Source organism: Dermacentor variabilis, chromosome 1 (genome assembly GCF_050947875.1).
Source record: "Dermacentor variabilis isolate Ectoservices chromosome 1, ASM5094787v1, whole genome shotgun sequence".
NCBI lineage: Eukaryota > Metazoa > Arthropoda > Arachnida > Ixodida > Ixodidae > Dermacentor > Dermacentor variabilis.
This window is the reverse complement of record NC_134568.1, coordinates 132,528,746-132,556,066: the sequence shown is the minus strand read 5'-3', so window position 1 is coordinate 132,556,066 and position 27,321 is coordinate 132,528,746. Positions and strand designations below refer to the sequence as shown.

Sequence of the window (27,321 nt, the reverse complement as noted above, 5' to 3'; positions counted from 1 at the left end):
AAAATGCGGACAAGACAGATGACGATTATCGTTGCGTGGCAAAAGGGTGTAATTTTGATTAACAGTGTACATTCTAAACATTTTATACCTTTATTGGTGTATAAAGGGTGTTAGATTGTCACGTGGCTAACACCCTCACGTTTAAGGGGTAAGATCAAATTGTTGGTGGCAACTAATGATGGCATCTTGTTTGCCGACATTTTCTTGCAAGTAAAAATGATGACAGCTGTGACAGGCGACATAAAAAGTGCATTAAATAAAGTTTCCTATCTATACCTGTGAAATTCTCCTGTCGGATATTTCTTTGCGCCGAAAGCTGTCAGAATGATTACACAGTTTTGAACTAAGTCTTTTGTCATCGCACGTCTAGTTATAACTCCGTTGTCGTCCTCTATAAATTTTTGTAAGGCCCTTGCGGTAGGGGTGTTACCTGTGTGACAAGCAAACACCATTAATGTTGTAATCATTTTGACAGTGATTTATAAATAAGATCCGACATTTTGCGAACATGGCAGCCCCTTGCAAAGTTTCTTCATAAATGTTGGCCCTATACACGCCCGCGGAGAAGGCACAAATAAAAAAAAATCCCGTTCGGACTTTTCCCGTCCCTTCAACGCAAGTAGTGACGCCAGCAGAGTAAAATATTTCGATTGGTCGCTCTACGAGGGTCGATAGCGACATAACGGTAGCCGTCTTTGTGTTCAGAGAAGGGCTCGCCCATTGTGCCCCAGTAATCCTTCCGTGAAGCTTTCACTGAGTCCGCGTCGCGAGGAGCGTCATTAGGGGAGGCAATGGAGCAGCCTTTCTCCTGATGTGCAGATGCGACCATTGGCGTTCGCCAAACTCACTACATGAAGTTGTCGAGCAGAGGGCGCCTGTTGAGAGGGTAGCGAAGACGAACGAGAAACTGCGGTGGCCGCGTATAGTCGTTATTTCATCATATGCCTTTGACTTTGTTATATTGGCGACATTGTTTAACATTTGCGCTAGTATGTTTCCTTGAAAGTGGTTCACAGCTGCCAGTATATGACAGGATCTCGAGCTCAGAGTAGTTTAGGGGCCCATTACATGTGTACATACCAGAGAGGCTATTATTCAGCGAGTGACGTCGTGTACAGGGTCGTCCATGATAAGGAAATAGCCTAATTAGTATTCAAGCCAGTATAAATAAGTTTATGAAATATCTATACTTCCTTGGGTAAACGTGCCTCAGATGACGCCTATAATGCGGATACCTATTAATAAATATTTTGTATGTTGGTAACAAACAAAACACAGCGCGCGGACAAAAGACAAATAAATGAGTGCGCGACGCAACACAGTATCTTGTGATTTGCGCTGTTTTGTTTGTTACCATGAATCCAACCTAACTAACCCAATTTGCCCTCTTAATTAGTCTGCTGGATTCCATGCCAAACTTCAGCTGCACTATGAACGCTATGCAATTTGACGACGTATTCCTCCTAAATGTGGACAACCTTCTACAAGCAACTGACGCCGCCCCTCCACGTCGACTTTTTCCAAGCGTGCGCCATCATAAGCCGTTTACGAAGTCTATGCCTGTTCTTCGGGCGTACACACGCATAACTTGTGATCGCGGAATAAAATGAAGAGCCGCACTTGGGACGAAACTATTGAATACGGAGAAACGGCACGGCCTGCGCACGCATACAGAGTTCGAGAGTGCGCCGCCTTTCCGCGTCCGGGCTTCCGCTTGTTATTCCTGCGCACGGCCTCGTGTGACCAGGCGTGTACGAAACAGCTGCCACGCGCCAGCGATCGATAGCCGTAGCGTATGCCTCTGATTCGTGATGCGCAGAGCAATTGGCTCGATTGATACCAGGAAGGAAAACGTATGTCGGGAGAGTAAAGAAGCGGGAAGTCGGTTTTATTTTCTCGCTGCCCTTGACAGAGCGGAGGCAAAGCAAATCACGCTTCGAATTTCTAATGTTCGCGCGTATGCAAGCGCCGCAATCAATAAACCCAGGAAGTTACTCGTAGCGACAGGGAAACAAGGTTTCTTTTAAACATATTTGATGGGGGGTTATATGTGGCCGGGACCTTTACGAAAATCATCCGGCGTTTGCATGTGTTACTTATTAGCATTTTTGGCGTCATATGACAGTAATGCGCGGACAACGCTTTTTTGTTGGTGTATGTTTATGCACGCATTTGTTACGCTTCCTACGTAACTGTGCGCAGATAGGACTCCCCAAATCGTGACTGTTCTGGGTCTGTTCTTGCACTGTGCCAGACTGACGGACAAGGAAGAACACGCCCGCCGTAATAACTCGACATTGACGTGTGCTCGATGCATATCTGGCGTCAGCATTTGACTTCATTCTCAGCTCTGCCAATATATAGCTATACAGCACCCATAGACCGTTTCGAGAGCCGGTACTTCGCCAAGAGTTCCTCCTTGTCGTATAGCTCGAAGAGGTTTAATTAATGCTCCCCTCGGGCACTCAGATGTGCGTGATTTCCGCGTAAAATTTAGGTACACGTTAAAGAACCCCACGTGATCCGAATTATTCCGGAGTTACCCACTATACGGCATGCCTCATAATCAGATCGTAGTTTTGGCACGTAAAACCCGATCATTTACTATGTTATTTCCATCTACTCGAGTAAGGAAACTCGCGGTAATGATAAAGTCTGAGTGAGTTGGTTGCTGCTGTTGTAGTAAACGTAGTATTTAACACCAAATGCGTCCCGGAAGACCGACAAAAAAGCATAAGCACGTGCGCTAACTTCCAAATTATGTTATTCAAAAATGACACAAGCTTATATTGTACCTGCGTGATTTCTTGGTTCTAACTTTGCTCACTGGTTTCTGCAGCGCTTTCGCAAAGATAAAATTTATTACCTGCGGCACGATTCCCTCGCGTTATTTTAGCCAAGCGCACATACGGCACGTCTACTCATCGGGATTCTGTTCCATTTATCCGCTTTTACGTGCTTTTCGCATATAGTGTGAACACAGGGCTGTGTTGGGAAATCGCGCAATATAATTTAAATGCGCGTCAGTTTTCGAAATAAAATCAGAAGTTAGCACACGTACTTGTTCATCTTTTTCTTCGCGTGCCGTCCATTGAATGGAAGCACTAAATACAATATGAATAACAAACTCCGGACCTCTGTAACTAAATGTCCTAGAATCTTTTGAGTTCACCGTCTTCTGACACAACAAACGCATCCATCCTGGCCGAAAAGTGGGTACATACAACGCTGCCGAAACTGCCGCGCACCGTGCATAGACGTCGGCGTAATAGCCGTGCATAGACTTGCGCCATATACAAGATTGCTGAATAAAGGGAAAATCAGACATCCACCCGTTCGTAGCAATTGCTACAAAGGAAACCCATACGGGTTCCTCGAAAGAAAAGTCTCAAAGTTAAAGAAAAATTCGTCCCTGACCAGGACGAATTTTTCTTCAACTTTGAGGCTTTTCTTTCGAGGAACCCGTATGGGTTTCCTTTGTAGCAATTGCTACGAGCGGGTGGATGTCTGATTTTCCCTTTATTCATTACTTCTCTCCACCTTGCGGGTTGCCGCAGAACTACTACGTCATACCAGATTGCTATATCGCCGCGATCTATAGAAATCTGGTATGTCGATCACCGCGACTTCGAAGCCAGCGGAAGAAAACTACGACCACTGAGCTCCCGCAAAAGGCACAAAGTGGTAGCTGGCCGTAATTATACTTCTTTAATCGTGGTTTTTTTTACCATAGTTGTAACAACGTGTCATCATTTCGTATTGTTGGCGACGCCTCCACGACACCAATGGGGCAACGGGCACACCAAAGCTAGAATTCGGACTAGTCCATGGGTTAGGGCTCGCCGAGACTAGCGCGTGCCAGGGGTGTGTGCGAACATGCCGTGGCACGCTTAGGCCTCGGCGGCTCCAACCCAAGGACCAGTTCGAGTTCCAGCTTTGATCCCCTCCCGCTGCCCATTGGGTGCCCCGGAGATCTCGCGCCGCCCGCTTTATTATAATTTCAGGTGCTCTCCTTGGGCCTCCGTTGGCCGGTTACGTGTGCCCTCGTGGAGCAGTACTTTTAAAGAATAAAGAAAAAAGCACACCGCGACTTCTGCAACACTATACAGAACTTTGCCGATGCTTCTTTATTTTTCTTTGTGTGTGTGGGGGGGGGGGGGAGGGGGGGGGGAATGATGCATGCTCCGTCTTGCGCATCAGGTCAGCTGTTAATGGCGATATATCAAACTGATGTTAAAACAGTGTGGAGTTTAACGTCCCAAAACTGCACAGCGGGTCATAAGGGACGCGGTAATGGGAGGTTCCTTATTAAGTGATATGTCACTCGGGGTTATTTAGCCACGCAAAGGTATACGAGCGCTTTTTCCATTACACGCGCATCAGAATTCGACACTTGTGGTCTATAGAATCAAACCCGCGAACCTGTGCTCAGCAGCGCTTGGTCGATGCTCGACTGCTCGATTCATGCGCTTTTAGAGTCGCCTGGCTGTCGGTAACAAAACATCGCAGATAACATTCCCTCGCAGAGCAAGCCTTGGCCGCCAACATTGAACATTACTTGCTTTGCGAGACCAGTATATCATGCTTCATAATGCTTCAACTTACCGGGCTCTGAACAGGGCGCAGAGATTTCTCTGAAGAAAAGAATACTGGGTTCTAAACGAATAAATCCACGTAAAACACCAGAAAGAATAATGAATAAAATACAGGCCTGAGCGATTTCCCAAGCGAGATCAGCTGTAGAAGGAATGGTGTGTGGCAGTACGCACTGAATTCAAGCTGTCGGCAATTAGCTCATTTCGACTGGCACTGACCTGATGTCGCGTTTCTCCTTGACTCAGATACTGAAAAGCTAAGCGTATGAAAACGCTGGGCATCGAGAGTTTAACATTGGTCGGCGCATTTGGAACAAGGACAGTGAAAGTATCGTCGCGATGTGGAAAGGCAGGTTTTTACGGCACGCTATAACTTATAAGGAAATGTGTAAAGCAGTCTACGTGATGGTGCTTTTCCAGATATGATTCATCCCCTGGAAATAAAGTTGACGATGGGTGTACAAGAGAACCGCATTCCCCATTAGAGAAATAATAAACAAGTAAGCACAATAACTAAAATGAAAGTCTGGGGTTTTACTTTACGTGTCAAAACCACAACATGATTTTGCGCCCAATGCATGGTGCACGGGCATTTTTGCATTTCGCCTCCATCGAAATGCGGCAGCTGCGGCCGGGATTCGATCCCGCGCCCTCGGGCGTAATAGCGCAATTTCCCAAGCCACTATACGCCATTACGGCGGGTGCACAACTACTATTTGAAACTTTCTGTACGGACGCCAAGCTAAACATGTTTCTCACTCATCGATAGTATGACGCATGCTCGGGAAGTCGCAAATAAAAGCTAATTGTGAAATTTCACCTAGGTTGGACACGCAGCCGGTAAATATATTTCCTCGTATTCGATCACACATCTCTGCAAACTGTACACACTGCAGCGCATCGCAGTTGACGCTCCGGCTATATATAGCACTTCACTTGGGTATGTAGCAAAGTGATAACAATGCGCGTCACAATAAAACTGTATGATATTAACCGTGCAGTGAGATGAGCCTTTTCCTTAATGTCAATTAGGTCATTCTTTGGGGCTACTACAGATGCGTACGTTGACAGGGGCAAAGTTCGGGCAGATCATTATATACGCTTTCCATTATGACATAGAGTAGCTACATTTAGAAGTCTCCTTGCGCAGACAAACTACACAAACTGCGCACCGTGCAATTAGCCTGAACGCATGGCTATAATATATATATATATATATATATATATATATATATATATATATATATATATATATATATATATATATATATATATATATATATATATATATATATATATATATACACACATGGCTTGTGGTCGCTGGCCTAGCACCCACGCGCGTCGGGCTGTCTATGTAGTTTGAATCAGCAGCATGTCCTCACTCAAAGAGATGCACACACAATAGCGTGACGTAGTGGACCTGTCTTTTGCGTTGTTTCCATAGGTGTTTCCGCCTAATAGATCTATTTTAAAGCTTGTCCTTTATGCTTTATCTCCACAGTGGTGGACGCCATCGGCAAGCCGCACGCAGGCATTACCCAGGGCCGCATCGCTGTATACGGCGCGTACGAACAGTGCCTGTCCATTAGGCACAACGAGAACCTGTTCCAGGGCAGGTACTGCATGATACACATGTACCACGACGGTTCTGACCTGCCACCTAAGGTGTACGAAATCGCCGACAAGTTCCTCACGCACCTCAGACTCGGAGTGAGTGTCTGCATTACACAGGAAGGGGGGGGGGGGGGGGGGCTATATAGCTGCCTTTGGCCGCGCATGGCAGTGCTTCGGTACTTAGTCAATCGCACTTTCACGAAAAGCAGGGCTCCTCTTGAACGATGTCTCTACGAGTGCTACATTACTTCGAACCAAAGATTAAGTTACTAGACCGGCTGGAGAAGTTCCAAATTTCCTCAAAGTATACCTGTATGTCACGGCCGTTCGAGACCCCTGAGTGTCAAACACGCACATCGTTGTAGAGAGACGACTGATAATTGCAAATAGGGAGGAGCTACAGCTTCGTGGTTCATGTCTAGCCCGTACTTGTCGCCGTGGTAACGCGGTGGATTAGACAAGTGCTAGTAAAGAGAACAAAATCGACAGAACCAGATGCGACAGTTTTTATGAATGTTCCTTCAATATATGCCGGCTCCTGTAATGTTCGGGAGGTGAAAATCAACCAAGGGCGGCCTTGTAACGTCTCTCTTTTTATTTACATTTACATTTACATTTTATGGAAGGACGACTGAATTTTACTGCACTGTGACATCTCATCAGAGCGCATATTTTAAGCGTATGCGAAGAAAATGATCTCAACATTGACGATGTCGCCTACTCCCTTTCTTTTTAGATAGGCACGAAATAAAAATATACATACACTGCAGCAACGTATTATTACGTATTTCGTATTATTACGGGTATAAAAGTACCTTTAAGCACGACATTCCTTATTAAATAGCAACCTATGTGAGCATGACCCTTTATTGGAACACATGCACACAATACATAGCAGACAGAGTGGCGCAGTGATCCAGCGACACATGAATATCAGTACCTCAAAAATAATATAGCTATATGCAGAATTTCACGCAGAGCTTAAATGAAATGTGCGAACACGAGAAGTAATGCATAAATCGAGTGCAAGCGCAGCAACTCTCCCGTAGGTATAGCTATCTCTATAGTGTAACCATTGTTGCAGAAGAGTTTCGTCTGGTCACTTCCTGAAGGTTCAAACCACGGCTGTTTCCTTAACCGAATTGCCTTGTTTGTTTTTTTGTCCCGTTCAACAGTATATTGGAAACATTTCACGATTGGCCGACAAGGAGTTATTGGCTATGATCCCGCTTCTCAAGTACGGCGTTTGTTTACCTTCCATCTGTCATCGGGAGGACGTCCAAGTCATCATTGACCACTGTAAGTGTGCATCGCCTTATTACGTTTTCGCTATCGCGTTGGAAAGTTTCAATTTCGAGCAACTTCGATGACCTCACATTCGTGCTGAATGCTGTGCCTAGTGAAGCTTGAATACTACTTTTGGTCTCTTGGAAACTATAGACGCGTGCAAGTCTTTTTGCCCGCATTTTGTCATCCCTATAGTACGCGGGGTTTTTTTTTTTTTTTCGCCTTCTACCATATTGTGCATAATTCCTTGGTTTCTTTCTTATGGAATAGAGAGAAAATTGTATCGCTTCTTATTCTAGCAGAAGCTATGCATCTCTATAACTTTTGCGAAAGTTTGAAAGCTTCAGAGATACTTGGAGAAAGATGTTTTAGAGAGCTGCGTTTTAAAGCGGAGCTTTCTTTGTCTATCACTCCGCGATTTGGCGTGCCGTAGTCGTGTGAAGCTCCTCACTGCGTAGGAGCTTTCGCTGCTCTAGCCACCATACTGCAACAGTCGAGGAACACTGGGCCAAGCTCGCTATCTACGCAGAGTGCCAGCAACGCTTTCGGTCGTCGACTTCGACGTATCCAGTGCCGAGTCAGGCGAAATCTCGCGTAGGTGGTAACATCACCGAAAGTGACAGTTCCAGAATATTGACCGTGAACAAAACCTACCGTTTCTCTACAAAGTACACGACCGTGGTTGATGAGCGTCATGGGATGCCGAACCTCTCTGCACATTTCTTATCGTGATGCACCGTTCAGTCTTGTTCGATCATCAAAACTTCGCTTACACATGTTCTTGCAGTGCGCGTGATCTGAATATGTATTTATTAAGGCGAAAGCCTTAGGTGTCTATGTTGGTGGCGACCGTGGCGGAACTGCGTCGTGACAAAAATGGCCGACGCCGCAAAAAGTAAAAAACACGTCAAAAAATTCTCGCATTGACGTCACATTTCTCAAGGAGGTTCCTGTAAATAAAGTAAATTAGTGGCTTTGAAAAGAAAATTCGGCACATTTCGGTGTGGGTGGAAATTCAGCCCGGGCTTCGAGATTAGCACGCTTCCCTGAAGCCACGGCCGCCCCACGGTTGCGGCTTATACTAAAGGTGCGCCTAGTGCTTGCCCGATTGCACACGTGACGTCGCAGCCATCTCGCTGACTACTGCGTGCCTCATTGAGCGGCGCACGTGACGGTGCGGAGCAGGTGGCGCCACGTCATGAGTGTATAAAATGAGCGCGTTGATGACGTTCCGAGGTCTACAAACGGTATAATGCTTTCGCATTCCCACACGTAAGCAGTCTAAAGTGTCTGTCCAATTTTAAGTTTAGCCATTGCTGTCGCGGCAGGTGTTGCGGCGCTGAAAAGAGGGCGCGCGCGCTCTGCGCATTGACGTCACAGCCGGAGCGGCTGCGGCGGGTGCCGGCGGCGAGCGATGTAGGAGCGTACACGCTCTTGCGGATCGCGAGCACGGCCGCGCAAGTGCGCCACTGCGGAAGAAGCGCGTACCGCTGCGCCTAAGTGAGGAGGTCGCCTTAGTGCCACACGTGTAGTTCCCATTGCGGCTCGTTATGTCATGCAAGAAGTGTAGCCCCGATTGTACAACATAATGCATTACCAATATGTCTTACAATGAAGTCTGAACCCGATTGAATAACTCCGTGTATTGCCAAATGTGCAGCAGGCTTTCGCCTTCTTGTGTTACAAGAATGTAACACCAGCCGAAGGTTCTTATTTATTTATTTGACCAAGATTTCTAAACGTCAGTTTTGTTTTTGTTTTTGTTTTTTTATTGCTCATGCAGTTGTCGGTGAACTCGACCTCAATATCAAGGCCCAGTGGTGCAAGATCGACGAGCCAGTAAAGTTGGATCAACGGCAAACCCTAATTGTGTAAGTCGCGATGAATACGTTATCCTTAAGCCACTGATAATAATAATAATAATAATAATAATAATAATAATAATAACCCAAGTGCTTAGTGCGAGGTGCTTTTTCTTTTCACAATTCCTGGGTGTGTAGATCAACATGTACTCATTTTTCCTCTGGTGCACCTGACGTAACTGAGAAAGCTTCATTTTTAAACTCAATTGGCATTACTCATAAAGAAGTAACCCCTAATGAAGATGTCTGACTGCTTCTGGAACCTTCGTTTCATCCCCGATTCCTTTCGCTGTATAGACAAGGGCGGTGATCTTGTAGTAATGCATTCCGCTCGATTCAATACCACGCTTATTATCTGCCGTTCACGGCCAGCTGATCTCATTCATAACGCTAACGGGGCGCCGCTGTGACCACCGACGAAGCCCGAAAAGTGCGAAAAGAAATAGCATCGGAAAAGTGGGCCCCTATTTGGGGACGATGCCTCTTCCGGTGCTATATCCTTTTTCGTGTCATTGGCCAGAACGACGCTCCGCCCGCGTTATCAGTGAGATCAGCTGGCCGTAAACAGTGGATGATAAGAGTGAATAGCATCGAGCGAAAGGCATCACTAAAAAATCGCGGACCAGAATAATTTACTCTCGCACACCCTCTTAGAGCAAGCACACTTTATCTCGAACCTCGTCGCCAGCTGTCGGCGCAGCCCGCACCGGGCGACCAATTTGATGACAGTGCAGCTGACGACAAAGACATGGCGAGAAAATACTGGCGGAGAGCAGCGCTAAGTGCAGGCTGAGCGTTTTCGCGCAGGTTTTTCTTTGCCTCTGCCTCTACTTTCCCACTGCTGCTTTTGTTGCTGCTGCTGCCTTGCACGCCGCGTTGGGAGTGGTTCAGAGTGTGTAAATACATGGAAGGAGCGCGGCAGAGAAGAAAAGAGACGCGATAAACTCGTTTGACATTTGCACCTCGTCAGATGTGCACCCTCTGGAGCTCCCTGGGCGTCACCACATTAGCCTCTTGATAGCTTTAATTATCCGTGACCCCCTCAAAATCATTGCAGAAATTACAGCGCTTACCTTTCTACCAACGTGCAGGAAGCTAGATATAATTGTTGGTAGGAGGGGGAGAGGAGGCAGAAAATGGGTAGAACCGACGCAGTCGAGAAACGAGGGAATAACGACCTTGCCACTCTTCTTTCGCAGTTCCCATAAAAGGGGGGAGGGGCGGGCGGGATAAAGAAAAGGTGACGTGAGAAGGCAAGGAAACGCTACTACTAGGCACGACCGCGGTTAAGGGGAAACGGGATAAATTTAAGTTTAAGGTACGGTACGTTTCTGCTATTTCTGAGGAATAAGCGCCATGCAACTATGTCGAGCGGACAACTAATGCAGAGCGTGCAGAAGCAGAGCCGCATGAATTAAGCGCACCGCAGGGTCTAGGCGACACTACGGAAGCGGTCGAACGTCAAATCAACACTTCTGTGCCCCCGTGGTAGCTTTGCGGCTCTCATTGCTCGAGGTCGTGGATGTGACCCCGACCGCAGCCGCCGCATTCTGACGGGGGCGAAATAAAAAGCGCTAGTGCACTTAGATTTAAAGATACGTTAAAGAATTCCAGGGTGTCAAAATTAATCCCGAGTCCGCCACTTTGGAGTTGCTCATGATCCGATTGTGGTTCTATTGCGTACAGCCCCATAATTCAATTGAAGTTTGATACTTCTGCCACGATGCGATGTGCCATGTGAGGCAGTGATAATGCTCAACACTCTCAGAGATTATGAACAATGGCGCACAATAACGCCTGAAGCAAACACGTCTCATTGTGCGTTCTATGTACTACGCAGACAAGCAGCAGTAGTGCACGCAATGTAACGTTTAACATCCGCTCACCAATCTAGTCTTGGACTAAACGTTGAAGTAATTAAATATTCACCGTCAATCACCGCTAATTATCGTCAATCAAAGCAAAGAGCACAAAAACCTTCGCTTACATCGATTCCCACAGTGCGTGGGAGCCGCATATTTTTCTTTTGACAACAAAGCTTTTTAATTAACATCATAATTAAGATGTGCCTCTTGTAGTTTAACGTTTACAAATGACATCGTCGTGTGTTCGTGTCTGAGAAGCCACAACCGTGCTGCTTTCCTGCTTTCACATTTACCAGCGATATTTTCTGTGCGCGTAACGCCGTAAAAAATCCCTCTTTGCACAAACGCCTATGCAGGTGCATATTCGTGCTGTGGACAGCCTTTATTCTCTTCGGGACTGCCTACGACATCTACAGGACGATGGTGTCGACGGAAGAAATCAAGGAACCTAAATACCACCCATTCATAAGTGAGGACATTTTTGGTTTCTTTCATTCCTGCTTCGACCGGATGAACTGTAGAAAGAGAAGGAGGATTTTGTTGTTGGCTGCAGGCAGATCTAACCTTGGGAGAATTGCCGGCAGTCGTTCCACCCGAGTGCCGCCCTCCAGGAAAGTTTAATAGGACAATACAGAGAAACACTAAATCGGTCTAGATTGATAAAATATTCTATCAAAACTGTTTTCGATAAGTTTGCGGTAATGATAAGTGTTAGAAGAGGATAAGATGGTCAAAGTTCTATACGTAAAATTTTGTGCCAAAACATCGTTGCCGGTACGTATGCATGACGTCACGGATTTCAAAGTTAATTTTTTATTCCTATTTGGACCGTTGCTGCTTAGAAAAAGTTATTGAAACTTGCTATGATCAATCTTTAGCTCGTTTAGAGTATAACTTATAGTACATCGCTACCGATAAAAATTAACTCGAAATCTGTGACGTCATGGCGTGATGGTGCGGGAACTTCAAAGCAGCGCGCCACCATCTTTCCTATTACGTCTTTTTTTGCTTATCAACCACCCTTCCATGGTAAGACATTATTTTTTTTCTTTCTTTCCTTCTATTTGTCAATGTAGAAGGTAATTAGCTGATACATCCCAAATTATTTATTTAGTGTCTCTTTATAAAATGTGAGACGAACCAATTAATCATCAAAACGTGAAATCGATGGGCTAGACGTTCAGTGCGTCATTGTTCGGAAGCGCGGCGCGAGACGGGTAAAACAATACGTCGCGAACAGCAAGGTGGAAGAAAATAAAAATAAATAAATAAATTATTGACTTTTACGTGCGAAAACCACGATATGATCATGGGGGAGTCCAGATTAATTTTTACGACCTGGGGTTCTTTAGCGTGAACCCAATGCACGGTATATACACGGGTCTTTTTTGCATTTCGCCCTCATCCCCGAAATGCGGCCGGGATTTCATCCCGCGCCCTCAGGTTTACCGACGCAACGCCAAAGCCACTGCGCCACCACGGCGGGTTAGAGGTGTGGCACACGCCACAAGCCCGCCACTTGCGAGCCATCCAGCTCACGATGCCACGCAGGCCCGCCCACTTACACGACCCAGCGCGCTGAGATGAGTCTTCTGAACGTGCTAATCACGAGCTAAGTCCACGTCATTTTCGGAACTTGAGGAGCCGGAACAGTTCGCTCCTGAATGTTCGGTGTACTCGCGGGAGCACCATGACATCCGCATTATGTAGCGTGTGGAGCGCTTCAACGCTGAATGACTCGACCAGAAATGTCTGCGCTGAAGCGAGTTCAGGGCACTGCAACAAACAGCGTTCAACATCACTCCGAGCCTTACAAATCGCGCATAATGGCGACGTGGCGAGTCCAATCTTACTGTACAATCATGCCGGAGTACAAGCTGACGCCGTGCGCCGGCGATACAGCAGGCAGGCCTCTAGCCTGCTCAGTCTGTTCCTCACACATGACTGCAGAGGTGGCGGTGACCGTAAACAAATGAATATTACAAGCGACGGTTTGTTTTACGAGGCCTTGAAGGTTTCTATAGGAGCCTTGTTGGCCTGAGCTGTCGGGCATCGCGAGCAAGCCTATTAGCCGCTTCATTGTCCGCTACGCCTACATGCAAGAAAATATCTGTAATTGAATCACGGAAGTTATTTGTAGCCTTTATTTAGGCGTATCTCTCTCTGAAGAGCCGCCTGCGGAGGCGTAATGCGTTAGCGTTCGGTATTAGAGTCGTCATTACTGACGCCTATATACTCACGACAATAGTGTTATCGGGCGAACTTGTTTGTCTTACATCCTTACATATATTTTTCTTTCGTCTTTATTTCTCTCTTCTTCAAGCAGGTAGGTGCGACGTCACTTTCAGGAAAAGGTTGCCATAATGCGTTTTTTTTGCCTGTTTCGAATTTAGTGTGTATGTTTGAATTAAATAGTCGTAAGAAAGAAGACGCTCATTACGTGGTCCCATTGTGTCGGGGCAGAATCGAAATTATCTGTACGCGCTCTATTATCTGGAAGGCAGGTTAGACACACATACCCTTCTTACAGCATTTGAAAGTTAACATTATTGGGAAACCGATCATGCTGTGACATTACCTTTCGGGAAAATATAGATTAAAAGCACTTTCGCCTCGCAAGATCGGACAATTCGTCTGCGGTTGATTTCAGGCCAGGCCACGACACGACGCAGTTGATTAACTTGGCGACGCACAGCCAGCTTTCTTTGCCGCAACACGGAGCTATCATCGGGTCGTTAACATATCGTTGGCTAATAAGCGGTTCTCTTTATTGCGCAGCCTACCTGTCCGACTCGGTACAGTCGGTCTCTCTTCGAAGGGCGTTCAAGAAACTGATGGATATGCCCAACTGGGGCGACTACTCCAACCAGCTTGGGTTCATTCACGGCGTGCGTGTCTTCTCTGCAACATGGATCGTTCTGGGGCACAGCCATATGCTTCGGGACCTGCACGCCAGCTGTAAGTAGCCAGAGCACGCATAGGTGCGGGCAATGCGAAGCCGTTCTGGCTGTCTGTTTTGTTCCTTGACCTTTTGGACAAAAGAGGGCAATGGTTGTAGTTGATTTCATTATATTTCAGTACGTCTTCTTTCTGCATATCTCCACTGTATTATGGATACAGTTCGACGTGCTCGTCTGATCTTTATCGTCGTTTTTTTTTCGCGCAGCCAATAAGCGTTAATTAGAACAGCAGCACTCTTCGTCACTCATTCTGAGAGCGTATTTTTCGAAGCAATTGCTAGGCTCATGACGTCTAGCTTTTCTTGTGTCTAGCAAATTGGCTGGCTTTATGTCTGGCAAGCTTCTACTTTGCAATTACAGCGTGTCCCCTGAAGTTGTTAATGAAACGTTAATTAGTTAAATTTACTTAATTAGTCCATCATTTGTCGATTAGCACGTGCATCCTAACCTTGGTTACCGCGAAATATTTGTTGCGAAAACATTGTTTCCGAATCTCATATATGTTTAATAATCACTTATAGTCTTCGCTGAAACACCCGGTATATTGAGCGTTGAGAGAGTGTTATCTGCAAGTGGTAAGCAGCAGTTTAGCTCACGGTATGTGTGATTTTCCTTATCCCATACTTTCCTTCTTTCTTTTAGCCAACATGATTCGTTTCCTCAGGCGGATACAGGACGACTTCTTGTTCACTGTCCAAGTGAACTCCTTCATGTCTGTCGAGACGTTCCTGGTGATAACGTAAGTATTTATCACTGTTGATGAACTCACAAATCGGGGCAATTTCGCCCGAGGGAAAAATATATATATAACATTGCAACCGGTTCTTGTACAATATTCTGGATGTTTTATATTAACGTTAACACATTTTTTTTATCGTCCGTGGCATACAGCATAAATCTACTAACCGAGCTGTAAGTAATGCAGGCATCGAATCTGATGTATGCCTCAAAGAAGCAAGCATTACTTAGACTGAAAATCAATGCGCATAATTGACTAATTTAAAAATTTTTAACAATTACATTTTTAACTAATGGCATTAGAACACATATCGAAATGCATGAATTGAAGCCAGTGATTTCACAAGGCACATCCAGTTGGAGTGAATTTTGAAACTAGCACAAGTATTGAAATAAGCGCAGTGAAACTTGCCGTGCAAGTGCACTGTTCTTCCACTTACTTTTTTTAACAAAGCGCCTTTTTATGCACTGAAGCTCAAAAGTTACTGGAAGAGCAGTATATTTTGTCGCAAACATTGGGAAACCATATCTCGAAACTTGAGTCCCGCTCAGAATTCATTACAAATGAATATGACACAAAAAGTCATCGGCTACAATTCGTAAATTACACTATGTGACGTAAAGTAAGTAGTCTGAGAGGTAATTAGTAAAGCTTTGTTAATTAGATAAATATTACCTTTCATTTTTTAATGCAAATAATGTCTGCCTCCGAGAGCAAACATTTATTTATTTATTTATTTATTTATTTATTTATTTATTTATTTATTTACTTATTTATTTATTTATTTATTTATTAAATAATATAGACCGTTGTGTGGGGAATTCCACGATTACGCAACAAAAAAAAAAGAAATTCTTCGCTTAAGAAGTCCGGCTTAGTTCATTCCAAGTGATCTTTCGAGTAAGGCAGCTTTGAAAAACAAACAGACCGGCGAAATCGCTGAAGTCAGCAGATATTTTTCTGCTGTTCGCTCTTTGTTTAAATTGTTCAGGCGGGTTTTTTGCTTGCCTGATTAATCGATGCTTTATATGTCGCTATCAGTTGGGGAGAGGACTCCAGACGAAAAACTACAAAAAAAGAAAAAGTAGCTTAGGACAACTACGCAGATAAATTTTGGCCACGTTCGTGAGCCAGGATTTCCTCTCGTTGCAACTACGTTGAAGGAAAACGAAAGTTACCTTACACGAAAGCGGATAAGAAAAGCTGAAAAATTCAAGGTCACACCCACTCTGCTGTTGAAGTATGTTTGCCACTTTTTAGCGGCCAATGAGGTTGATCATAACGGTAAAACGCTGACTTTTTTTTGTACATACCTTGTTGCAGCTGCATTCTTTGAGCAATGAACACTGCTGATTGTGTGAAAAACTGGCATTCTTCCAGAGGATTTCTTTCGGGCTACCTTGTAACCAAAGCACCAAAACTGGGCCACAACCAAATAATGGTATTCATCGTGGCACTTGGGAGGCGCTATATCAGGTGAGTCAACAAGTGCAAGCTACCTCTCATTTGATTGGTATGGATATAATAGATGGAAAGAGAGAAATGCTGGCCTCTGAAGGCCTGGCGTATGCTATTAAAACCGTAGCGTGAAAGCTCACGCAGCACACGAACACGCAACGGAACAACTATTGAGACACACGCACACCTAATTAAGCTATTTGATGGTCTCGTTAAGACCTGTTATCTGATGCCGATCTTCGAAGGTGCGCACCACTCAAGGACGACAACTACAGTAACGAACAAAAATAAACTGTGGCATTAGGGACCAGCACATTTGATGCGCTGTCTAGCGTGTCGCAACAATCGATAAACCTATTTATGGAGCACGTTTAACAATTAGCCCATCCCTCATCAGCCTATTACATGTTAAGGGTTCTTATAATACTGGAAATATTGTTTTTCTTCTCCGAGAGTCATAAACCAAACCCGTCGCAAATTCCGAAAGGAACCGAAAGTCGTTCATGCCTATCGTGTGTCTCGTTTATTCGCTAAGCTGTAAGCACCTTGCACGGAACTATAACGTATGCAGCAGCCATTGCGCAGGCTAACGCGCGCATGTCCACTGCCATGCCGCAGGTTTATCATGCCAATGGCAGCGCTCCTGGGCTTCGTATTCCTCATCCCAGCCTTGGTGGACGGACCCGTGCTGCACGACTACTGGTCTATCTTCCAGAAGCCCTGTGAAACGAACTGGTGGAAGATGTTCACTATGTCCCAAAACTACATGGATGACTTCAAGGACTTGGTGAGTAGCCCGTCCCGTCTGTGTCTCACTTGGCTGTTGATTGTTGTGCGGATATTTTGGGAGAAACGACCACTGCGTTAGGCAAAAAGCAATGATGGTCAGAAAGCGCATGCTACACCGCACTGCTTCACCATTCTGCCTAAACTGCCAGTAAATATTGAAAGCCGGCAGTAGCTCGCAATCCTGATGCCAAGTGCAAAGATAGCGAACGCGCCGACCAATGAAAGTTTCGATTTTACAAAGAGCGCGAGGAGTTAAACCTGACAGGCGGCCTTTTGGCTACCTTGAACTTGAAGAGATGATGGGAGAGAAAACGAGAGAAATTAAGCATATGGTCATGAGAAGAAACAATCCACGTGTATGGGATAAAATAGAATTGCCCACATGGACGGCCACTGGAGCTCGTTGTCTTCAGATACCTTAGTAGCGCTCGTGTAGTTTTTTTCTGGGCTGATGGATTGTGAGATCAAGCTTCCGGTTTGCTCGCATCAATAACGTTGGCGCGTTCACTCAGCTCACCGCAGACCCGCGACTCTGGCTTTGGATTTCAAAGCGGGGACAGCAGCAAGTGGTGGTGCTCGCTCCTCTCAGATGCAATGGTCCCACTTTGGGTTATCAGAAAATCCAGTGAAGCATGTGTATGCACTGAGGAGAGAGAACACAGTCCATCGACACAGTCCGCAAATAACTTCTCGTTGGCGGCCTTCTCGCACACGAGCAACAACAACTGTACAAAATCATGTGGTTGTATCCCTCCACTAAGTGCCGACGACTGGCGCGCCTACAGTCGAGCGGATGTCGGAGACGTGTTTCCACAATACGAAGAGGCCCGTATTTATGATTACTTCCATTCATGAAGACTGGAGGTAACCACTGGAGGTAACACCTTGACAGCACAGCAGCGTTGCAACACAACGCGAGAACCGGGCAGTAAATGTCGTCAGTGGGATGGTCACAGGCTCTGAAGTATATCATTTAAACTACCCAGGTTATTTAAAAGGGTCCAATGAATGTTGCGTGCTAGTTGGTGAAACACCGTCACAGCACCTACTCTTCATAAAGTGATAATCCTCCATCAAGCCTAGCCGAGTATGGATTAGAGACAGCCTTCCATTCTTACCGAAGTGAAAGCGCATGCACATTAGCGGAAAAACGCGCGCGGCGCACCGCCGGCGGCAAAACGCAGCTGCGGCAGAGCGGCCACACCAACTGGCGGCGAGGCGCTACGGCAATCACGTGACAGTATGCAAATCTCGCCTCCTCTCTTTTACTCTGCGTGTAGGCGCGAGATGTCGCGTGCTTTTTCCTTTGTCTGCGGGCCTATCGGCGCTGTGTTTACGTTCTTCGTTCTTACCGCGAGTTATATCTTATGAAGATGATGACGTCGTTGCCGCTAATCATAATTATGTTGGTGTGCTCCCTTCTATTGCGGCGTCGCCACGTTCAAAAGGCAACGAAAATGAGGTACCTGGTGTCGCCTCCGCATCATTGTGTTCAGAGTCCATTTTCTCGTTCAGAATCGGATATGGTGCACTGTCTCCAAAAGCCTTTCCATCGAGACGTCTCAATTTAGACTCATCATTGTGAAAAACAATCGCAAATCATGACATTCAAAACAAGGGCGAACGAGACCAAAACAAGCGCGAGCAGACGATAGTACGAAACGAGCGCGCCGGCTGATACGACATACGAGTACGAATCAGGCAGTCGGGCTGGTCCGCATGAAACCAGTTTCCCCCGCACACTTCATATGCACTTCATCGAAGGGGTTACTTCCATTGGTCTCCGGCGGTAGCGGCTCACTTGCAGCCGCGGAAAGACACGAAAAATCGGTCCAGGACCGATCCATCCGGCGGCACGAAAATGCTGCTGCAAGGCAGCTTTTGCGGAGCGCGTTTAGCCGGCGGCGGCGCGCCGCGTGCGTTTTTCCGCTTGTGTGCATGCGCCTTGACTTTTCGAAAAGGCCGCAAAGACCCGTTTTCGTCGTATGCATGACATGCAACATATGTGTAAGGCTTCAGACATCGTGGACGTATCGAAAGGTATCGATTCACTGAACTCCCGATAAAATTCCCATAACTGCTTGAATCGGCAAACACCGTCACTCTTTGGTTTCTCTGTTTACAAGCCAGGCACCTTCTGATGGTCAGAAGGCTAGCATATGTGGTATGATGTCACATCATCGACCGTTGATATTGAAACCTTCAAACGACGTGCACTTCGAGAAGCCGAGTTTGTGCTGCTATATTTCCCCGCGAACTTTATGTTTGTATTCAAAAAACACAATAAGGCCGATAAACTACCAGTCGTCACATTGCATCTGAATGGCAACCTCATTCCAAGCGTAGACAGACTCCGTGTACTAGGTTTTCACATACAATACAACGGAAAGACAACACATACGTTACGCCCACTGCACCAACAAGTCATCCATGTAACGCTCCTTGATAAAGCGCATTACGAACCGCCAATAAGAACTCTTAGAAAAAGATGTACTCCAAATCGTGAAAGCCCTCATATTTCACAATTTTACGTACTACTAAGTACTACCCCCCCCCACCCACCCACGCACACACACCCACTCACTAAGTGCCTCCCCTACAGTACTAAAGGTAGCGCTGTGACTTCCACAACATGCGTCCACACAGCTCCTACGTGCGCAACACCATCCGAGAACTAACGGAACTTTGGACGACCACCTTAACAGCCAATCCCAACACCTCCAACGGACAAGGCTGGGGTGCCTCATTCTATCCCGGCAAGGATATCAAACGCAAAAAAAAGCCGCAACAGGAAGACCGCACACTTCTAGCGCTTAGCATTCGACGCAAAATTCCCGTGACCCGAATTCCACACAACATGCTCCCTGACCGTTATATATCCCGCAGACAGGCAAGAGCACAAGCACTCCCCGGAGTCTTTGGCGATGTCACGTTGGACCCACCGGTCTTATACACCGACGTGGTCCGGTAGCCACACAGACTTGCTATGTGTGTAATCGTTCTAGATAGCACATACACTATGACGGCTTCAGCCACGCTCAATACTGTGGACAGTGGTACGGCGGAAGAGGCTGCTATCGCCCTGGCCATCATACACGCTTCAGCCATACCGGCATCGGACGAGCCCATCACAGCGGTCGCTGATTCGCAAACCGCCGAAAGGGCTTTGGCACATGGAATGGTGATACCATAGACACACCGTGCCCTCACATCCCTACACCCCGCAGCCTTACACAGGATTCGTATCCTCGGACACCGGGACACGCCCCTCTCCATGGTAATGAACGCGCTAACGTGATAGCGCGAGAGCTCGCTAACCTGGCGCCATTGGAAGAGCTGTCCAACCCAGACCACGCCACCGACAGAACCACTGAACTGCAATCAAATGCTACAACATTACAGGCATAGCATGTATGAAAGAAAGCGCCGCATGAGTGGAGTCTGTGGTGGTTGCTGTGAATCGCATGCACCCACGCGCTGGCTCTCGCGGTCTTCCGATTAGCGAGGCAGACACGCCACACTTCGCTCCGTTTGGAAAGTGCCGCAAGAGACATTGTCCGCGCCAGCCAATATATCGGGAAATGAAAACACATATAGAGCTGCGCTCAAATTTCGCATTAGGGAGTATCGTAATCGTCGGTGAATTTTTTTCTCTTTTTGTCTCTGCATCCAGCACGTCCCAAGTGTGGTGTCAAGGAATCAATTATTGTTTTTCTCCTATACAGTGCATGCCCCACTACTGGTACATCTCCGTCGACTACCAGCTTGCCATCGCCAGCACCATTATCCTGGTTTTCATCACGCCTAAGTAAGCGATCTTTCTCTTGCTTTTATTACACCTATCAAGGACATTGGTTGCGTGCCTTTTTTCTTTCGCGAGATGTATTTCTGTCATATTTAACAACATTGTGCTGCCCCTACATCCGTTGTTCAATTTTCGAGGTCAGTTTGGTACAATATACAGTTTTCTTCAACTTCGGATAATTTCATTATTACGTAATCATCAATCGTTTTGCGTTGATAAGAAAGAAGCAACACTAAGCAGCTTATTTGCGGATATACTTACATCAGCCACAAATCGGTATATGTACCACTGGAGTCACAGGATTCCAGTTAAGAGATACAAATATAATAAGCACAAATTTCGTCTAGTCAATCAGTAAGCCATGCAATGGATAAGGCACTATTTCTGTTCTAAACTGAAGAGTTCTATGCGTTCAGACGCCGCATCGATGCTCGCACTATCTTCCTTTTTGCTTCAACGATCTCTTTCTTGACATCCCACAACGATAATAGCTGCTCTCGTTGGGGTTAACTGCGGTAAGAAGAGTTTTTCGGCATATAAGTTTACACAAATGCGTGTTTCCCTCTGTCAAGGCTGGTTATCGTGTAGTTACGCCTCCCTCAATTCACTTGTTACTTTTGCCAGATTCACGAACGATTGCTCTAATGGTTACCTTGTAGATGGCCCAAGGGAGCCCTGTGGATCATGGGTCTTGTCGCTGCTGCCACTTGTCTGACAACCGGCATTCAGATTTACGTCAATGACTACGTGCCATTCAACATCGTCTTTACCACGAACATACGGTAAGTCTTACAGTCAGGTTATTCAAAGTCATTCCTGCCCTTGAGCTCATACTGAATTCTGCTCGCAAAGCAAATTTACATAAAAAAAAGAATACTATGAAACCGATTCCGTTTTCTGAGCATCTTTACGAGTGTTTGTAACATCACGCTTCAATGTAACGCTCAAAACGCGCAATTTAATCATGCTAAGCTCCCCAGTTTCGATTTCTTCCCCCGTATGAATGTATAGTGCTTCTCAGCCACCCACTATATCGTGCCTTCGAATCTCCTCGCAGGCAGCTTATTGACTCGGCGATGAACATCTACATCAAGGCGTACACGCACGCACCGTCGCTGTTTGTGGGCATGATCTTCGGCTGCCTGGCCGTAAAGAGGCACCAACTGTCACGAAAGATGCAGGGTGCTGCATGGGTTTTGGCTGTCACGGTGTCCCTGGCCGCGCTGCTGGGCGTACGCAGCTGGTTCCAGGGCCGCCAGCCAGTGAGGCTCGAGTCGGCCTTTTACGGAGGTCTGCACCGCGTCTCTTGGGGCTTGAGCGTCGGCTGGGTGATGTACGCTTGCGCCACAGGCCGCGGAGGTTTCGTCACGAAGATCCTTGCCTGGCCCATCATGTACCCACTGGGAAGGTTATCGTTCTCTGTCTACCTGGTCCATATCCTGCTCATGGCCACCAATGCTATTCTTAGTCGGGAGCACGTCACCCAGCAGCCTTTTCTGCAGGTAAGCCGCAGTACACGTACATATGTCACAGGCGTCACGCCGCATAAAAGAGACAGTACGTGCAAATGAAACAACAGTTATTAGTGCTTTGCGGAACCTCGATTCCGGTACAGCACAGGGCTAGCTATGACCAAGGTGGCAGAAATACCTACCACCATAATATCAGCGAGGAGGAAATGATTTGCTTCATTACAAAGGAAAAGGTCGTTACCAAGTTATCATGGGTTCCTTACTGAAGTGCACAAATATTGCCGATGCTTTTGCATGGCTTCGTTTCCGATAAATGGGCGACCAGTTCGAGACAAAAAGGGGTGAACTTGGCCCGCATATGGTTAGGATTATTTTCAACATCTTTCATTGCATTTTTTTTTTCATCTACCGTTTCCGAACTGCCGCTTCTTGTGATAACATAGCTGTGTCCCTGATCACATCCTTGACGAAGAGCGAAAAGGAATGTACTCGGAATAGAAATGTCACATTATTCCCACCCTATTTTTTTCGCGAGACAAAACTTCCGAAAGCTCTACAGGAGCCATATCAGACGGCGTAGAGGAGGACTCAATATTAATTATGACCACTTGATCAAACACAGATAAAGATCATCTCTTCTAGCTATTGTTTGACGCGAGCGACGAAACGTAGCCTCTCCAGTTCTCCTTTTTTCGACGAACGTGCGACTAACTTGCCTGCTTGATGGTGTTCGCAGGCTCAAATATACGTCTCGCAAGTCGTCATGTCCTACGCCCTGGGCGCCATCGTCTACCTCCTCATTGAATGCCCCGTCGCCGGCATGGAAAATGAGTTATTCCGGAGATTCATGCACTTGCATGGGACGAGGAGTGACAACACCAAGAACAGTAACGACACCCAAGAACTGAAGGCTGTCCAAGTCGCCACCGTGAATGTTGCCACCAAAAAACAGGACGTGGCATTGTTCAGGCGTGAGCTTTCCAATGGCTCCCACGACGTCATAAAGAACGGTTGCAATGGAAGCCATCCCAATGGCTACGTCAACAGCGCCTGTGAAAACGATCTCGCCGAGAAAGACACTGCGGCCAATGGCGCCATCGTTTCAGTGAAATTCTGAGGACATGTTGCTTATCTAGCTACTGAAGTGTGTAAATAGTGCTACGTGTTTTATGTTTCTTGTTTCTGTAACTGTTGTGTTTATAGCATTGTGAAGGTTTATATAGCAGATTATGTGTCTAAAGCCGTGCCCACGGCAATGGAGCCATCCGCCGCTGCAGCACTCAGCGGTTTAAATTTTTATAGTTTGTACATGCGTGCTGTGTTTATAGTAGTTGTTGTGGTTATGCACCTCCTTAATTTTATGCACGGATGTTTCTTCTTTCCTGTCTGTCCGTCAAGTGCGAGTCTTTGACCTGTGTCGAAGAAAACGTCATTCTCCTCAGGTTCATTGTTTCCCTTTTTCTTGCTTCTTTCTCTTTCTCTATTGCTCTGTCTCTCAATCGGTTCACCCGCAGCAGCGCGATCACGGCGCGTTCGATGGCAGCTAACTCATTCGCTCCACCTTGTCGCTCTTCCCCGAGATCTTAATTAAGTGCGAAATGACGCGCACTAAGCTCTGCCATTTACCGCATATTTCTGTATTTTCGCTCTTCCGCGTGCAGTGAACACATCCTGCAAAGGAAAGCCAATCCGTTTTCGCGTCACATTAGAAGTAAATTATTGCACAGTAATGTTCAGAAATCTACGCACTTTTACACAAATGTCTCGAAAGGTGATTTGTCAAGTTTCTTTTAAAGTTCATTTTCGCGAATCCCGGGAAAGACATGGTTCAATGTTACGTAAATTTATTCTTTGGTTGCCCCAGCCGGTGATCTACAAGATATAGGAGCATGCGGTACCGTCAGGGAGTGGAAGGAAGACGGGCATGTTTAGCGAGATCTTGCATTCTTCCTCCCCCCCCCCCTCTTTCCCTTTCTTTATTTAGACCATCAGAACGCGATTCATTGACACGCGCCTCTTCCTCACAACGTGTCCATTGGCGTGGGAAAAACCTCCGTTTGTCTCGCCTGTCCGAAAGGAAAGAGTTTTTATACGTGGTCAACCATCCGAGGACGTTTTCCGTGCAAGCGTTCAGGGCAGGCTGACCAAGGGTATGCCGAGGGTCTCGGCGAGCGTAAAGGACATTTTGCGCTTGCCGTTACGCCAGCGAGCCGCGTCCTTGCTTAAACGGGCACTGGTGACCCTCGGTCACGCGACGTTGTTTGTATTCTTTATTGCTGCTATTGGGTCCAGGCGGTGGCGCTCGTTCGTCTTGTACCGCGATGTCGAGAGGCATTAGGAAAACGACGCTTCCATTGTGATCGCATTGTCACTGGGAACGCAGGCGCGTCATTGTGAGGCAACGGTAGAGATTGAAAGTTACTGGAATGAATCCCGATCACGCCCCGTCAGTGTGTCCGAATGCTCCGCCGCACCCCTTGTGTTTGATGCTTTGATTATATTAAAGGACGTGGAAAGGAATGAAACAACGATACTGAGAATAATATTTACGCCGTGTTTATGCATTTCCGGCTCAGTAGGTGTGGGAGGCTCATTACACAGTAGCGCTTACCTAAGCACATATAGAAGTGCGCTAAGTGTCCAAGAGCTCATAAGTGGGCTACATGCGAGTATAGCGTCTCCCTGCGCGATGATTCTATGCGTTGCTAGTGCATATATCGCTGAGCACTATAACAGCGTTTCTACAGCTCAAGCTTCAAGGGCACGAACGTGACACCGAAATACCCGAACCTTTGTTAAAGGATGCTGCCATCGAGCACCGTTAGAGGGACACTAAATACTAACATTAGGAAGATTTTATATTGGTAAACCATTCGTCCGAAAGGTAGCTTAATTTGTATGGCGGAGAAATGCTTAATACTACTAGACAAAAGTGAAAACTTCCGCTTATTATTATCGTGTTGAAACCTCGGCGCCGGTATATCATCGTGAAGTCATTTTTTTTTTTATTTCTAGCATTTGGCCTATCTTTGGCGCAAAAAGAATTATCGGGATTCACGAAGTTGAGTTTAGTTTCTTTTCGAATTAAATGCAATTCTTATTTATTGATAAGCAATAACTACCCCCCGAATGACGTCGTCAAAATTCATGACGTCGTGGGGAGATAGTGCGGGAACTTCACGGTGACGTCGCCATCCAGTTTAGTTATCGCTTTTTAATGCAAAAGTATTGTATGCCCCCATTACGCGAAAAATCCGGCGTTGTAGTCGGCGGCGTGACCAAATGTCGGTACCAAAAAATGGCCGACGGTAAAGAGTAAAACAACGTCAAAAAATGCTCGGATTGATGTCAAATTTCTCAGGAAGGAATGAGTGAATTTCGGTCTTGGTGGGAGACGAGCCCGCTTCGCCGACTGCACGGCGGCTCCACGGTTCTGATCGACTAAATGTATGTCTAGTGCGTGAGTCGTTGGGCACGTGGCGACGCAGCCAATGGGTAGGAGGTGGCGCCACGTCATTAGTGTATAAAATGAGTTTATAAACTAAAAAGCATTGATGTTCAATAGAACGCCGCTGAGCGGTCCTTCGAATTATAAACTCGCGGGCGAGCGAGCGCGCTGAGACGCTTGGCGCGTTGTTATCTGGCCTTACCGAGGCGCAGTTAAAACGGAGGCGAGGGCTTGCGCAGACGAAGGACGCGCAGAAAAGAAACTATTTCATGAAAAGCACTGTAATGCTTGGGCATTCCCACACATAAGCACTCTGAAGTGTCTCTGCCGAATTCTTCTTTTTTTGGAGGGGGGGGGGGGGGGGTTGGTTGAGAGTCCCTTCACAATCAGAGCAGCCGTGTTGAATATTCTGGAAGCGCAATGTACTAGTGCAGCTTAAGGAAATATTCATCTTGAGCGTTGCATTGTGGGGAATGAAGCGCCCGCTAATAAATGCGAATCAACTCTTGAATGCTGCAGTGAAAAACTGTTTCTTGTTTTGAGGGTGAACCTTGAGGATGAAACTTGTGGCCTTCGAAGCCACTTCCCTGCTAAACCTTGCGTGATACGGTCTCCAATGATTCCTCTACAGTTCTTTTTTCCTTCCCTGGTACTCTGTCATAACAGAAACACATTTTGCAGTAGCGAACGCTCGCTCCGAGGCGTCAGTCCTAAGGCCAAATGTTTTTAGCGTAAAGCCACCGTTCTGAGATGCCATACATAATGCCGCAGCCGCACGCCAGAGAATAGCGAGCGGCCGTAATTTGCGTTATTTATCAAAGACAGGTGTAGACCGCGGCGAGGAAGTCCACCGTGATACACGGCAGCGATGATTTCTACTTCCCTGCTTGTACGCCTGGTTTTAATGCGTTCATGAGTTTGTCCGTGCGTTCATGTGTTTGTATGTGTGTTTGTGTTTCTGTGTGTTCGTGTGCGTGCGTGTGTGTCTCTGTGTGTTTGTGTGCGTGCGTGTTTGTGTGTGCGTGTGTGTGTGTGTGTGTGTGTGTGTGTGTGTGTGTGTGTGTGTGTGTGTGTGTGTGTGTGTGTGTGTGTGTGTGTGTGTGTGTGTGTGTGTGTGTGTGTGTGTGTGTGTGTGTGTGTGTGTGTGTGTGTGTGTGTGTGTGTGTGTGTGTGTGTGTGTGTGTGTGTGTGTGTGTGTGTGTGTGTGTGTGTGTGTGTGTGTGTGTGTGTGTTGTTAGAAAATCCAGTGGTCACAGTGCTGTTATCTTGCTGCTACTCTTTCACCGAGACGTGTAGGAAAGCTGACAAGAGGGATATATTAAACTGGCGGTACGCAAGTCTAATCTCGCACAGCTTTATAGCGGAATTGAAAGTTCAGGAACTGCATGTGATAACTATGGGCGTGGTTTCGTACTCTCTAACCA

The 27,321-nt window shown here is 46.5% G+C and overlaps 1 protein-coding gene across 1 annotated transcript in view; it reads left to right on the top strand.

Annotated features, from left to right (window-relative positions):
- Positions 1 to 27,012, top strand: part of LOC142584818 (nose resistant to fluoxetine protein 6-like) — a 37,590-nt gene extending 10,578 nt beyond the window's left edge. Inside the window, exons 2-13 of the mRNA XM_075695102.1 lie at positions 6,100 to 6,308; positions 7,388 to 7,511; positions 9,283 to 9,370; positions 11,583 to 11,695; positions 14,005 to 14,184; positions 14,829 to 14,925; positions 16,306 to 16,401; positions 17,002 to 17,170; positions 20,898 to 20,980; positions 21,637 to 21,759; positions 22,035 to 22,479; positions 23,186 to 27,012. Coding sequence (XP_075551217.1) covers positions 6,100 to 6,308; positions 7,388 to 7,511; positions 9,283 to 9,370; positions 11,583 to 11,695; positions 14,005 to 14,184; positions 14,829 to 14,925; positions 16,306 to 16,401; positions 17,002 to 17,170; positions 20,898 to 20,980; positions 21,637 to 21,759; positions 22,035 to 22,479; positions 23,186 to 23,566 — 2,108 coding nt within the window. The 3' untranslated portion in view covers positions 23,567 to 27,012. The remainder of the gene's footprint in view (positions 1 to 6,099; positions 6,309 to 7,387; positions 7,512 to 9,282; positions 9,371 to 11,582; positions 11,696 to 14,004; positions 14,185 to 14,828; positions 14,926 to 16,305; positions 16,402 to 17,001; positions 17,171 to 20,897; positions 20,981 to 21,636; positions 21,760 to 22,034; positions 22,480 to 23,185) is intronic.
- The last annotated feature ends 309 nt before the right edge of the window (positions 27,013 to 27,321 follow it).